Source organism: Microcebus murinus, chromosome 4, assembly GCF_040939455.1.
Source record: "Microcebus murinus isolate Inina chromosome 4, M.murinus_Inina_mat1.0, whole genome shotgun sequence".
Taxonomy (NCBI): domain Eukaryota; kingdom Metazoa; phylum Chordata; class Mammalia; order Primates; family Cheirogaleidae; genus Microcebus; species Microcebus murinus.
This window is the reverse complement of record NC_134107.1, coordinates 49,526,756-49,540,050: the sequence shown is the minus strand read 5'-3', so window position 1 is coordinate 49,540,050 and position 13,295 is coordinate 49,526,756. Positions and strand designations below refer to the sequence as shown.

Genomic DNA, 13,295 nt, shown 5'->3' with positions numbered 1-13,295 from the left:
ACTCTGTGCTACAGCTATTTGAGCTTGTGGTGAATCCTTGTAGGTCTCAGGGTCCCTGCCCTGTCACTTCTCAATTCTTCCAATTCCTTGAGCAAGCCTGGCCATCAGTGTGTGCTGGGTACAATGGGACCGTAGACTGGGCAATCAGAGAATCAACCAGAGTTTTGCACATTTTCTTTTGCAGCCATTTTGGCCCATGGGCACAGGCTGTGCCCGTGGCTTCCTGGCAGCCTTTGACACAGCGTGGATGGTGAAGAGCTGGAACCAGGGCACCCCTCCCCTGGAACTGCTGGCTGAAAGGTGAGTTCTGCCATCAGGGTTCCTAGCTGAGGGCAGGGCCTTGTCAAAGGCTCAGGCAGGAAGAGGGACAAGATCACCTACCTGGCAGGTGCCCAGATGACTCTTGGATGTTCCTAGAGCCTTTGTGCCCCCTGAATTAGCCTTCCCACGTGTGGCCTGATTGATCACTGGGTCTCCAAGGATACTTTCTTCCTTCAGTGCCCCTCTCTGGTGGCCAGGACCTCAGGCCCTGGATGCCACAGAGAAGTCTTCATCTGGGGTGGCCCTAGAGCCGGGGATCCCCAACACTGCTCACTCACCCAAGAGCCAGAGAGGTTTAAAGGAGTCTTCTAAGACAGTGCTGAGTGTCCCGCCCTGGTTGGGTTCTCTGGCCTCCCAGGCTTCTCCCACTGCTGAGATTCTGGGCTTCCTCCCAGACCCCTGCTGCTGGCCACGTGGCCGTGTGGCTGTGACAGCTGGCGGACACTGGAAGTCAGGGCTGGCGGGTCAAGGCAGACCTCTGACAGTCTTGTGTGTGGAGGCTTGTGGTCAAGGGTAAAGGCTGCAGGAGGCAGCGTGGCTGGGTGTGGTTACAGCAAAACCACAGGTCACCGTGCCACCAGCCCTGCACTCCTGCTTCTGCCCAGGGAAGGAGACCAGCATCCCTGCCTCTCAGACACCCCTCTTCTCTCAGCCTCTTTGTTCCCCAACTTTGCAGATCTCAAGAACCACGCGCGTTGGGTATCTCAGGGAAGGGTTATACAAACACCTCCAAGAAGCCCTTGAAAGAGGGGGATGGTGGGGATGGGGGACAGAGGCCTGAGACAACAAGGCCTAACCTCCGGGCTCTGCCTCCCTCCAGAGAAAGTCTTTACCGGCTGTTACCTCAGACAACCCCAGAGAACATCCACAAGAACTTTGAGCAGTACACGCTGGACCCAGGGACGCGCTACCCGAACCTCAACTCCAACTGTGTCAGGCCCCACCAGGCAAGTCCGTCCCGGGGCCCTGTCTGGGTCACTCTGCACTGGGTGGTGGGAAGGGGGTCACATAAATCCCAGCTTATTCCCAGGACCCAGGGTAGGACCAGTTCTTCCCCCCAGGAGAGTCGACATTCTCTGCAGCCCACAGGAGAGAACTAGAACTCCTGGGATAAATTAATATAAGCTTCTGTGCATACATTTACATATATTAATATTAATTTGCACTGTGCATATACATTGCTGATCACACCTCTCTCAAATAATCTACTCAGACAAGTATCCTCCCTCCTCACCACCATGGTCTTTGAGACCTTTTTTCTCCCACTAACTTGGAGCCACCAAACCCCCAACCTCACTGGTCAATGGAACAGAGAAAGGTGTGAATTTTTAAATTTAGCCAATTACATATATGCAAACTAGACACATGCATGCACACAGTTGCCCACAGTTGGGTGGGTGATTGAGGTCCCTTGGTCTGTGACTCGTGCCCTCCAGCGAGGGAGAAAGGGGGCAGGCACTGAGTTTGGAGGCCCTGAGACGAGGATTTAGGGAGCCGGTAGGCAAGCGTGTGTCTCTCTTGCTCATAGGTGAAGCACTTGTACATCACGAAGGAGCTGGACCGCTACCCTATCGAGAGGCTGGGCTCCATGAGGAGATCCGTCAGCCTCTCCAGGAGGGGTAAGCGCCCCCCTGGGGCCCTGGCCAGACAGCCGGGAGGGGCTTTGCCGGGGGGAGGCCTGCCCAGCGGCAGTGGAGACACAGGCTCTGCAGCAGCCCGGCTTGCTACCTGTGTGATCTTAGGCAGGCACCTTTCCTCTCTGAGCTGCGGTTCCCTCATCTGTGAGACCAAGGAAACATCTGCCTGTAGAACCATCATGAGGACTGAAGGAGTTGATACGTGTTGAGAGCTTAGCACAGCAAATGCGAACCGTGGAATCACTCAATGGGACTTGTTTTTATGCTCCTGTTGTTTCTAGTGTAGGGGTCTTGTCTCCCCAACTGGATGACAAGCTTCATGTGTGTCACCTTTTCCTGACCTTACTGGGCATAAGGCCGGTGCTCCATGGCAGGGGAAGGGGATGATTGGATGAGTAACCGCCCCCCATGCACCTGCACCCAGCTCAGCCAGGGCACTGCTCTGCCCCGAGACCTCCCGGCTCCCTGTGCCTGTCCAGACCTGGCGTCTGTCCTCTCCCTCCCTAGGCACGCTCAGCCGTATTCCTCTCTTCCCTCCATACTCCATGTGCCTGCTGCTATAACCAACCATCTCACCACCACACAGACATGGCAGATTTTTCTAGATTCTTTGCCATTGCACAGTCCTTTCTGTCTTCCTAGAATGCCTTCTCCTGTGTTGGATTCCTAGACACTCTTTAAGGACCAGCTCAAACGCACCTGCCCCGTGGCACTTTCTTTGGAGAGTGCCCCCCTCCACGCCCCCAGGGCTGCAGCCTCGGGCAAGGGGGCTTCCATGCTCCCACAGCACCCTGTTTCTCCCTCCGTTGTGGCACCATGTCATCATCAACCCCCAGACCCCTGAGTCTGATGACCCCGCAAGATAAGCGTGTTGCTGGCATGGCCTGTGTTCCTAGCGTGTCACCCAGGGCCCGGCCACAGTGGTCGTGGGACCGTGCTGCAGGAGTGTGTGCTTCCTGTCCGAGCATCCTGCCCTCCTGCCATGCTCTCGGCTGGGCCCCCAGGCAGCAGCACTCAGGGGCTGCACCCATGCCAATGGCCCCTGCCCCCTTGCCTGGCTGCCACTCCTCCTGGTCCCCAGCCATGGTGGCAGTGGCAGGGGATCCCTTCAGAGCCTCACTGCCTGCACTTCCCTTCCTGCAGAGTCAGACATCCGGCCCAGCAAGCTCCTAACCTGGTGCCAGCAGCAGACCGAGGGCTACCAGCACGTCAACGTCACGGATCTGACCACATCCTGGCGCAGCGGCCTGGCCCTGTGCGCCATCATCCACCACTTCCGGCCTGAGCTGATGTGAGTCTGGGGCCCGCTGGACCCTGGAGATGAGAGATGCCAAGGCTGCTCTGCTGGGTGCAGAATCTTCACTACTGGGTTCAGTGTCACTCTTGCCATGTTTTAGATTTCAGTTCTTCTTAAATTTGTTATTTTCCCTTTGTACTGATGACTCTATCAGCAATGTGTTTGATCTGTGTTCCTCACACGTGAGGGTGAAAATTGGCTCAGGCTTACTGATTGCGCTCTCCGGTCCCTCCAGTTGCCACACTTCGGAAATTTGAGTGTTTGCACTTTGTAACTCTGCCCTCAAGAGAGGAATTACAGGCAAGACCCAATTCTGGGGACTGGTTTGAGGATTTTAAGGAATTAGGTTTGAGAGGCAGATCCATAAGCTGTGTGCCCTTGGGCAAGCCACTTACCTTCTCTGAGTTTTAGATTCTTCATCTATAGATTGGGAAATACAGCAAAGACATTAGGAAGATCAGATTATGTTAGTGCAAACACAGTGTGATGTCCAAAGCCTGAGACATTTGTATTTAAATCAATAGCAGTATAGCCTCACGCCTGTGTGCAGATCCACCAAAAAGACTGAGAGGAAGCTAACCAAAGGGTTATCACTTTGCACTTTTAGCAAGTGAGGTTGCTTTGAGAAAGGGATGGGACTCTCACTTTTTGCTTTATATGATATATATAAAACTCGATTTTTTTTACAAGATGCCCATTATCACTTTTGTAATTAAAAAGAAAAAATATAAGGGAAATACTTAAAGTTAAAGTAACATAAATTTTCCAAAGAGATTTAAATTAATTTCTGGTGGTTTCTGCCTAGGTGGCAATGACATTATCATGGCCCACGTCTGATTTGGTCCCTCTCTGAGTGGGAAGGATGGCATTAGCACCTTCTGGAGGGTGGGGTGAGAACTGGGGACAGGGGCTGGGGTCACTGCTCCTTTGCCCCCAACCCCTGCTGACACCCGGCAGAGTATCACTCCACAGTGCTCAGCTCATCCCACCTCTGCCTCCTCTCCCTGAATTTCTCTACTTTGTTTTGATTTTCTAGCAACTTTGACTCTTTGAATGAAGACGACGCTGTGGAGAACAACCAGCTGGCGTTTGATGTGGCCGAGCGTGAGTTTGGGATTCCTCCGGTGACCACGGGCAAAGAGATGGCATCAGCACAGGAGCCAGACAAGCTCAGCATGGTCATGTACCTCTCCAAGTTCTACGAGCTCTTCCGCAGCACCCCGCTGAGGTCCATGGGTAAGGACCTGCTTGGCTCCTTGAGCCATCTCTGTCCTCGTGCCCGAACCCAGCTACCGTCCTCTGCTCTGGGGCCGGTGGTAAGCCTTCCCTTTGACTGTGAGGTCAAACAGGGTTGACCCCACTCACCCAGACCCTGTGTGTTTGATTGCATCTGTATGCCATTTATATATTTAGTTTGGGGCAAGGGAATTATTTTAGAGGTACCTTGTTATAAGAACACCCCCTGGTTACAGCATGCCCCTGGGCCCAGGATCTAAATCTCGGTTGTGTTTTTGTCTCCCAACAGATTCTTGGCGCAAAAATTACGGAGACAATGCTGACCTTGGCTCGGCGAAATCATCCATTTCTAATAACTATCTCAACCTCACATTTCCAAGGAAAAGGACTCCACGGGTAAGTTTCAGCCTGGTTTTTGTTTTATTTCTCATTGCACGTGCACGGGGTCTGAGGAACGGAGCACTTCAGGTTCTCAGTCTCTTTATGCTGGTGAGTTACACAGATCAAGCGCCCACCAAAGATGTGCCTAAAACTCGGTTTAGTCACTGAGTGTTTTTGGAAGTTCTCCCTGGCACCGTGAAGCTGGTTTCACTGACGTGGAAGTGGTGGCAGGAGGGGCAGGGTAGGCAGCAGAGAGGACGTGCCGGTGAATATTTTAAAAAGTGAATCAGAATAGCTCTGCCTCCTGGGGAATGGGAACGAGATGATTTCTCACTTTGCTGAGCAGTTTAGTTCAGGAACACGATGGCCATCATTTAGTGGCAGAAGCATGTGGTGGTGCTACGTTTACACATGCGCCCCATTAATTTTTACTTCTTCATTCATTGGACAAATGTTTGTTGGGCTCTACTGTATGCCGGCTTTAGGGCTATGGTTTTGTTTGGTTTTGATGAGGGAAGCAAATATGTGGAAGTGAATAATAAATGGACCTTAGCTTTGAGGAGCTTAGAGCCTAATAAAAAGGTTTCCAAACTTTCTCAGCTTGTGGCTCCCTAGTGTCTCTGTAATTTTTTTTCACAAAAATTACAAAGGAAATACCTAAATATTCTATTTATTAAGTAGTTAAGTCCAAATAATTTAATAGGAGTATTTTTCAAGGTGTCTGATAGACATCATTGTATTTTCCTAGAAAATTAAAAATATCCTGTGGCTCCTCTGTGAGTTCACCATGGTGCCACAAGGTGCCTTGGTACACATTTTGGAAATCACTCAAGGACCAGAGTGTTGGGGAACAAGAGAATTTGAGGGGCTGGCAGGGCAGAGCAGCCAGGAAAGAAGAGGGGGAAGGGGCAGTCCGAGAGGCAGAGGGGTGTCAGAAAGCCCGGGGAGCAGAGTGGGTGTATAGGGTGGCCCAGGGGACAATGCCAGCATGCACCAGGGGGCCATCCAGGCAAGGGCTGAGGAAAGGCTGCAGGGTGTGGATGAGCCAGGGCAGAAGCAAATGTCCATGTTCTGGGGCTGGTATGGGCGGTTCTGGGAGGTCCATAGGAGCAGAGGAGAGAAGATGGGTCACAGAGAACGGGGCCAGGGCAAGGCCACTGGCAGGAACAGGGCTAGCTCAGGGCAGGGCACTTGTGAGTACCCACCCAGAGCTCTCCTTCCAGCTCCAGGACGGCAGGGCATCTCCACCGACATGCAGTGACTGGAGGCCCCTGCAAGTCTCTGAGTCTGTTTAGGGCCGACAGTCTCTCCAGCCCTGGCCGCTGCCACGTGGTGCTGCCAGCCCTCTGCCCAGGGTGGGTGGGGCGGCCAGACTCCTTTTTCTTCCTGGGCTATGTGAGCAGTGATCACTTTTTCCACTGGGCCTGCACTCCCTGCTCCCCGGAATGCTGCGGTGGCTGTTTCGCTAACTCCGGGAGCAGGATACTTCATGCCTCTGCCCCTCCCTGGCTCTGGAAGGGATGGGCTGGCGAGGCCGGGCCAGGCAAGGAAGGTGTACGGCAGAGCGGCCGAAATGATGAGCTGCTCCCCTCGCCTCCCGGGCTGCCCCCAGCTAGAGGCTCTGCCTGAGGACTACGCTGCCCAGCCTGTCCCACTGCGCGACAGCGCTGTCTTCTGGAGACCAGTGGTCAGCTTCCTCCACACCCAGCCCAGCCGTTTTTCCTCTGAAGCCCAAGGACCCTGCTTCGGGCTGCTCTGCCTCAAGCAAGCCAGTGCAGTCTTTCTGGAAGCTCTCTGCGCCAGACATTTGCCGCCTTTTCCGTTCAGCCTGTCTCTCTTGCCACTCATCCCACAGAGGGAGCTGCAGAGGGACGTCTCCACCTTTCACTCACCACACCTCTGTTTACAGAGTGACCCAACTGAAACAGCCCAGCTGGCGCTGGCTCAGGAGGTGGGGAGGGTCAAAAGTCGGGAGCAAGGCCGGCCGGGCCCTCCGAGGCCTGCTAGGAAATGCCTGGGGAGTAGGAGGGTTCTGCCCGGCCCAACCCTGGCCCATTTTGAACCATGTCCAGCCTCCTGTGGGGTGTGTCCCCTGGCTGCCATTTTGAGGGGGTTAAGGCCCTGATCCCTCCCACAGCCTCACTTTAGACAAGTTAATGTCTGAACTTCGCTCACTCTTTGGATAGGGAGAGAGCTTTGGTCATTGAGCTAAGTGCCTGGCATGGGCATTACTTGTCCTTCTCTCCTCGAAACAAGTATTTCCTCTGAGTGAGTAGGTGGGCTAGTAAGGCCACTGGATCACACTCTGCCTTGGTCATCACCGCAAGGCCCCACACATTGGCCACCACCCGATGGCAGCACAGAGATCAGGCCACTTAGAATGTACCTTCGCCCTATCCTTCCGTGGGTCGGCATCTTGTATTGGGATTCTCTTTTGGTCTGGGGAAACTATTTGCAGTGCCCTTTGGCCTTGACATTTCCCACAAGCAAAGAGCACAGAGTCCATCCCAGTCTGGTCCTGCACGGACACAGAGGATGTTTGCACACAAGACTCTGAAATCCGCACACACAGCCATGCCTGTACACAGAGGCTCCACGACAGTTACACCAAGGAGCTATCAGCACAGGTAGACACACAACCCTCAGTGCCCTTGCTCAGGTGCCGTTATGGAATGAAGACACAGGGTCGGCCATGCTCTAGGATTCCATACCATACCCCCCCCCACACACACACAATATCTGTACCTATAGGTGCATCTGTATTTGACCTTCCTCCCCACCCTGTCCTAACCTCCTCCCCAACTTCCAGAGGAACATCGTATTCCAGGGATTGAGCAGCACACACGTTGTTTCCAATGTGGCTTCTTCATCTGAAGAGGGTTCATTGGTTCTCTGCTGAGCCAGGCTTAAGAATCTCTCTCCCTCCTGGTTTTCACTGTTGGAGTTAAATTCTTCTCCCCTCCCAATCTTTCTGATAACATCCAAATCCCAGCAAGACTTATCAACTTCTTTAATTAAGCAAAATTAAAGACTTTTTCTCCATCAAGGATCTTGCTTACTTTTAGAGAAAGTAACTTTCCCAGCCCACCGTGATTGGGTGGATTAGCTCTGAAGACTGGGCAGCTATGCCTGGGAAAAGGAGAAGAGCTTAGGGATCAGCTTTTCCTCCTAAAAGGCCCTGGGTTGGCTTCTGCAGATCTGTCTGTGATGCTGGTCAGCATCTAATATCCTCAAGGCATGGGACAATTCCTGGGGCTCCAGGGTTTTTGTCACCATGCCTGCAGGTAACACCTGAACACACGTCCCCGGCCTCTATGGTTCCTGTGTGCACACGCACTCTCACACAATACCTCTCTGTACTCTCCCAGACCTGCCACACGTGGGTGATGCCTGTACTTATGGCCACTGCAGTCATTGCACACGTTATACTACATACATATGCAGGATACTTGATTTTGTCCCATTCTGAGCCCACTCCTTGGGGGACAACACAAAAGTTGTCACTCGTTCCTGGAAAGCCCGTCCCAGAAGCCAGGCAGGTGGCCCCAGGATTTATCCTGTTTAGCCGGGTCCTCCTCCTCCAGCATGGGTCCTGGTGGAGTGGAGCTCACAGAGCATGGCTCCCCTGGTCTCAGTGGCCCGGGTCCCCTCCCCAGCCCTCCTCTCCTTGACCCTCCTGCATCAACACTTTCCAACGAGCTGTAACCAGTTCCATGAGCAAGAAAACGTTTCCTAGCTGTCTCAGAAATTGGCTTTCTGTGCAGCAAGCAGCAAAGAGAATCCCCTTTGTGGGTTCTTTACCTGAGCCAGGGGCATTATGTAAGAAAGTGCCTCTTCTGTCCGTCCATTCATTCAACTGTTTATTGGCCATTATTTTGCACTGACTTTTCTTCTTGGTCCTGGGGATTGAGCAGTAAGCAAGACAAGCAAGGACCTGCCCAGGGAGCTGACGACCTAGTGGAACTTACGAAGTTCTTCTCTCCGCTTCCCCAGCCTCTCTCACAGAACCACCCACCCAGCCGCCAAAGCTCCCCACTAGGCCTCTGGTACTTCTCATGTCAGAGTTGGGACGGTGTCTCGAGAGAGCCGAGAGTGCTGGCTTCCAAGACAGGGCAAGCACAGGGCCCTGGAGCAGCCCCTCCTAGCACCTGTGATCTGCCGGTCACTGCCAAGCTGCAATCTCTCCTTTCCTCCATACAACTTCAGCCCGGGATCAGAGCTGATTTACAGACTGGGAATGCAATTTGAAGCCGAGGAGACAAACATGTATTTAGGCCTGCTGGGGATTCGACAAATGTTGCAATCTCTCAGAGAGCTGCTTTGCCTGTCTGAAAAATGAGGGTAATAATGTATACATCACAGCACCACTGCAAGGGGGAAGGGAGCAGGGACGTGCGCAGGTCTGAGCGGTGGGAGGGGCTCAGTGAGTGACAGTTCCCTTCCTTTAGGGATGCTGATTACGTGAAGCTGCTTGCTCTCTGAAGAGATGAGTAAACTCTCTGGATGGCACACTGGTTCTAGACTGCAGCCGCAATCCATACAGCACTCTCCTGCATGCAGAGGGCTGTCCTGTGTGTCTCACTGGCTCCTCGTGTCACCTCTGGAGGAAGGCTGGGGACATACTCTCATGCCAAGGTTTAGATTAGGAAACTTGGACTTGGGGAGCTTAAATTTTCATAAGTCATGTAGGTGGCAAATGTCAAAGCTAGAACTAGAATTCAGATGTTTAAGATTCTGTTAAACTAATGCTGACGTCACTAATAGTGTCTAACACGTGTTCAGTAGTCCCCGCTTACCCACAGTTTCAGTGACCTGTGATCTACCACAGTCCGAAAACATTAAATGGAAAATGTCAGAAATAAACAATTCATACTTTTAAATTGTGCACCATTCTGAGTACCGTGATGAAATCTCGCCCCATCCCACTCTGTCCTGCTTGAGACATGAATCATCCCTTTGCCCAGCGTATCCACGCTGTATATACTCCCCACCCATTACTCACGGAGTAGCCGTCTCAGTTACCAGATCAGAAAACATAGTGTGTAGATGTATGTTTAGGGTTCAGTACTATCTGCTGTTTCAGGCATCCACTGGTCTTGGAACATATCCCCCAAGGATAAGGGAGGACTGCTATACAGCACTTAATAGTTTAAGAAGTGTTTTACATCCATGATTTCATTATTCTTCACAACAGCTTATGAACTAGACAATACAAGATCCCTTCTTATAGGTAAGGAAACTAAACTCAGAGAGGTTGATGATTTTCCTAAGGTCACACAGCTGGGAAGCAATTAATACCGAAACTCAAACCCAGGCTTCCTTAAAGAAAGAGCTCCCGGGCTAGTATCACAGGCTGTCTTTTAAATATCAGAGCCCCTCCCCAACTCAACCAGACAATAGGCTGCTATGGCCAATCTCTCTTCCTGTGACCCAGATCTAAATTTCTCCAGGGCTAGGCTACACCAGCTAACTAAATATAAAGCTTGTTGGCTTTGAGCTAAAATCACATTAACTCAAGCAGTATGGGAATGTGGTTATCTCATGCTGATCAAGTAAATGATCAGACTGGCAGATGCATGTCTTTGATTTTATTTAATGGGGAAGCCAATTAGTTTAATAAATGCCTTTGGATATATAGACTCTTTCAAATCATTGGGAAATCATGGTAAGAAAGTATTCTTAGGGTGAAAGAGCTGGAAACATTAATAGGGAAAGAAAGCAAGTTATTTGTTTATTCTCCTGCTCTTTCTGGGCATGATAAGCATTTTCCTTCTCTTTGTACTTACCATTGTTTGGAGAGTACAATAGGGTCCAAGGAGATGGGGGTACTGAGGCAATTTTGGCTTCCAAATATAGATGTACAGGCAAGAAAAAATTAGATAAATCTTTAGGTTTGAATTTTCTTATCCTTTTTGTTTTAACCTAGATCTTAGTTGAGAATCAGTGCTTCAGTGATAAATCCATAAGGAAAAGGAAAAGCCATTTGGGCATGTATGTTGCTAACCTTTCCATGTAGACTGCGCTTCGCCATCCCATAGATCAGGGTGGGTCACAGGGACTGAGGTTGCCCCCATGCACTTGCTTTATTTCCCCCAAAGGACTGGAGTCCCTTAGGAGCTGCTGGCTGGGCACCCTCCCCAGGAACGCCTCTTAGGAGCCCATGGCTAACACGGCTGGTTTGGATCTATACTGGCTTGGACGGTGGATTGAACAGTGTCACCCTGGGCTGTTGAGTGCAAATGAGAGAGTGAAGTGTGCTGCTCTTTGGAGGAACAGCCAAATCCTCATTTAAGATGGAACAAACAAACAAACAAACAAAACCCCCCAGAAACCCCTCCTACTGCGCAGGAAGTGTCTCCGCTGGGTAGGACGTTCTGTACTTTCACAGGCTCGGGTCTTGGGGCCAGCGCAGCGTTCACAGGCCGCGGCGCTGAGCCCCAGACAGCCTGTGCCTCTGAGACCCAACACTGTTGCAAATAAGGTCATCTGTTTCTCTTGGTGTTTGCCCAAGCCTTTGGCTTAAAATCATTTCCATTCACAGAATACTGATTTATTAGAAGCTGAGGAAAATGTTGAAGAGAAGGCAGGGCCCTTTGATCTGTTGTTTTGTGCCTCCTGGGTCAAATTTTGGACAAATATCAATGACTAAACCGTGGTTGATCTTGCTTTTTACAAAGCTGGTAAACAGGGGCGGGGGGCAGGGCAACGGGGAGGGCGAGAGCCAGGGGCGCAGGTGCTCTCTGCTGGAGGCAAGGTGTGCGGTGGACTACATGCTGGGGTTCCCATAGTCGTCCTTTCCGGAATGACCGGGAGGGGAAAGAATCCTCCTGTAATTTGGGCCTCCTGGGCTGTGTGCCTGGGTTTGAGGTGAGCGGGTGGCCAGCAGCCCTTCCCACTGTGTCCGCGGTGGTAGAAAGCCAGGATCTCCTCTGGACCTGCCATGGAGAGCCCCTCTGAGAGTGTAGGAAGGAGGGTCCCTGCAGAAGGGATACATAGTCGGAGAGGCACGGCTTATGGCTCCATGGTCCTGGGGGAGCTGGCCCCTTAGAGAAGAAGGCTCCAGAGGCTGGAATCTGGCAGTGGAGAGGAGGGGGTGGGGGCCCAGTGTCTCGGATAGGGTCACACACGGGGCAGAGAAGGTGCTAAGCTCAGCCCCAGCCCAGCCCATAGCGACAGCTCCACCTTGACTGGGTTGTATGGTCACTCTAGTCACCAGGTGACATCTAATGCTTATTTGAAATTAAAATATTGTTTACTAGTAGCTGTGATGGTGACTGATTTGCAGGCTTAATTTGCCATCAAATCCCTGGACAGCCCATTTGAGCCCCGAGAATCCCTGTGAGGGGAAACAGGTCACCTCCTCACAGGAGAGGGGCTCCCGAGGTACACAGAGGCCCCAGGTGGTCTCCATAAGGCAGCAGCATGTGGCAGGAGCCAGCAAGCCTGGCTGTGACCTCAGAGTCACTCAACTGCTCTGAGCCCAAGGCCACACTGCAGTGCAGACTGCCATGTCACAGGCATTCCTTTTGCTTTGGGATGCTTCATCACAAACTTTTGGGATGTAATTCCCACCTCTTCTGACCGAACCCTTGGCTCCCTAGGTGGGGTAAGTTTCCCTCCACTGTGCCTGAACAAAACTGTGTGACAGCTTTTGTCACAGTGCAGGGTAATTTATTACGGTGATTGCATGCAGAGTGGCGGCTGTCTGCAGCAAGGGTACATCTGTAGTGCCAGTTCAAGGCCAGCCCTATAGCCTCAGGGATCTTAGTGGGGCTGAAGCCCTTGAACTCACCCTGAACTCACCGTGCTTTCTTGGCCATTGCAGGTGGATGGCCAAACCGAAGAGAATGACATGAACAAACGGAGGCGGAAAGGCTTCAATAACCTGGATGAGGTTTGTGAGCACAGTGTCATTTTAAACAAAGGCTCATTTCCTGACAACCAGTGGCTGCAGGGCTGCCTGACCCTGACACCAGCCCTGGCCCTCTTCCTCTCCCCCCTCATGAACCACTGGGTTCCAAGCTTGGCTTGATGGAAAAGTAGTCTGGGTCTGGTCCTCACTTTACTACTTACTGGCTCCGTAACCTTGAGAAACGTAACCTCCCAGGGTGTGGTTAGTGTCTGTGAAATGCAGTCACGAATCTCTGCAGCATTTTTAAACATGAATAAGATGATGGATCTAGCATGCTTGACATGGTATCTGTCACATCTGTTATTAAATATATAATCACTATTAATAGCAATAGTAAGTAGTAAAGAGGCACCCATAATGCCCCTTCTCTCACAGTTGTTGTTTGTATTCTTTTATGTTTTCTGTGCTTTTAGTCTTTAAGGCAAATGTCCTGGTGCCCACAAGTGCCACCTTCTGGTGAAAGAAGAAAATTACAGGTTAGTTTGTCAAGAGCACTAATCTCTAACTGCTT

General features: G+C 51.6%; 1 protein-coding gene across 10 annotated transcripts in view; it reads left to right on the top strand.

The window, feature by feature from the left end:
- The window catches only part of LOC105859950 (F-actin-monooxygenase MICAL2), a 154,822-nt gene that overhangs the window by 105,219 nt on the left and 36,308 nt on the right, over positions 1-13,295 (top strand). For 6 of the 10 annotated variants that reach the window (XR_002223646.2, XM_076002169.1, XM_076002172.1 and 3 more), the window contains exons 10-17: positions 185-300; positions 1,142-1,268; positions 1,850-1,940; positions 3,102-3,249; positions 4,292-4,491; positions 4,781-4,887; positions 12,698-12,766; positions 13,198-13,260. Coding sequence is in view for 9 of the 10 variants with exons in the window: in XM_076002169.1 (XP_075858284.1) it covers positions 185-300; positions 1,142-1,268; positions 1,850-1,940; positions 3,102-3,249; positions 4,292-4,491; positions 4,781-4,887; positions 12,698-12,766; positions 13,198-13,260 (921 nt within the window). In the remaining variant the exon portion in view is untranslated. The remainder of the gene's footprint in view (positions 1-184; positions 301-1,141; positions 1,269-1,849; positions 1,941-3,101; positions 3,250-4,291; positions 4,492-4,780; positions 4,888-12,697; positions 12,767-13,197; positions 13,261-13,295) is intronic. The other 4 variants (XM_076002173.1, XM_020286577.2, XM_076002171.1 and 1 more) reach the window with 1 other exon arrangement.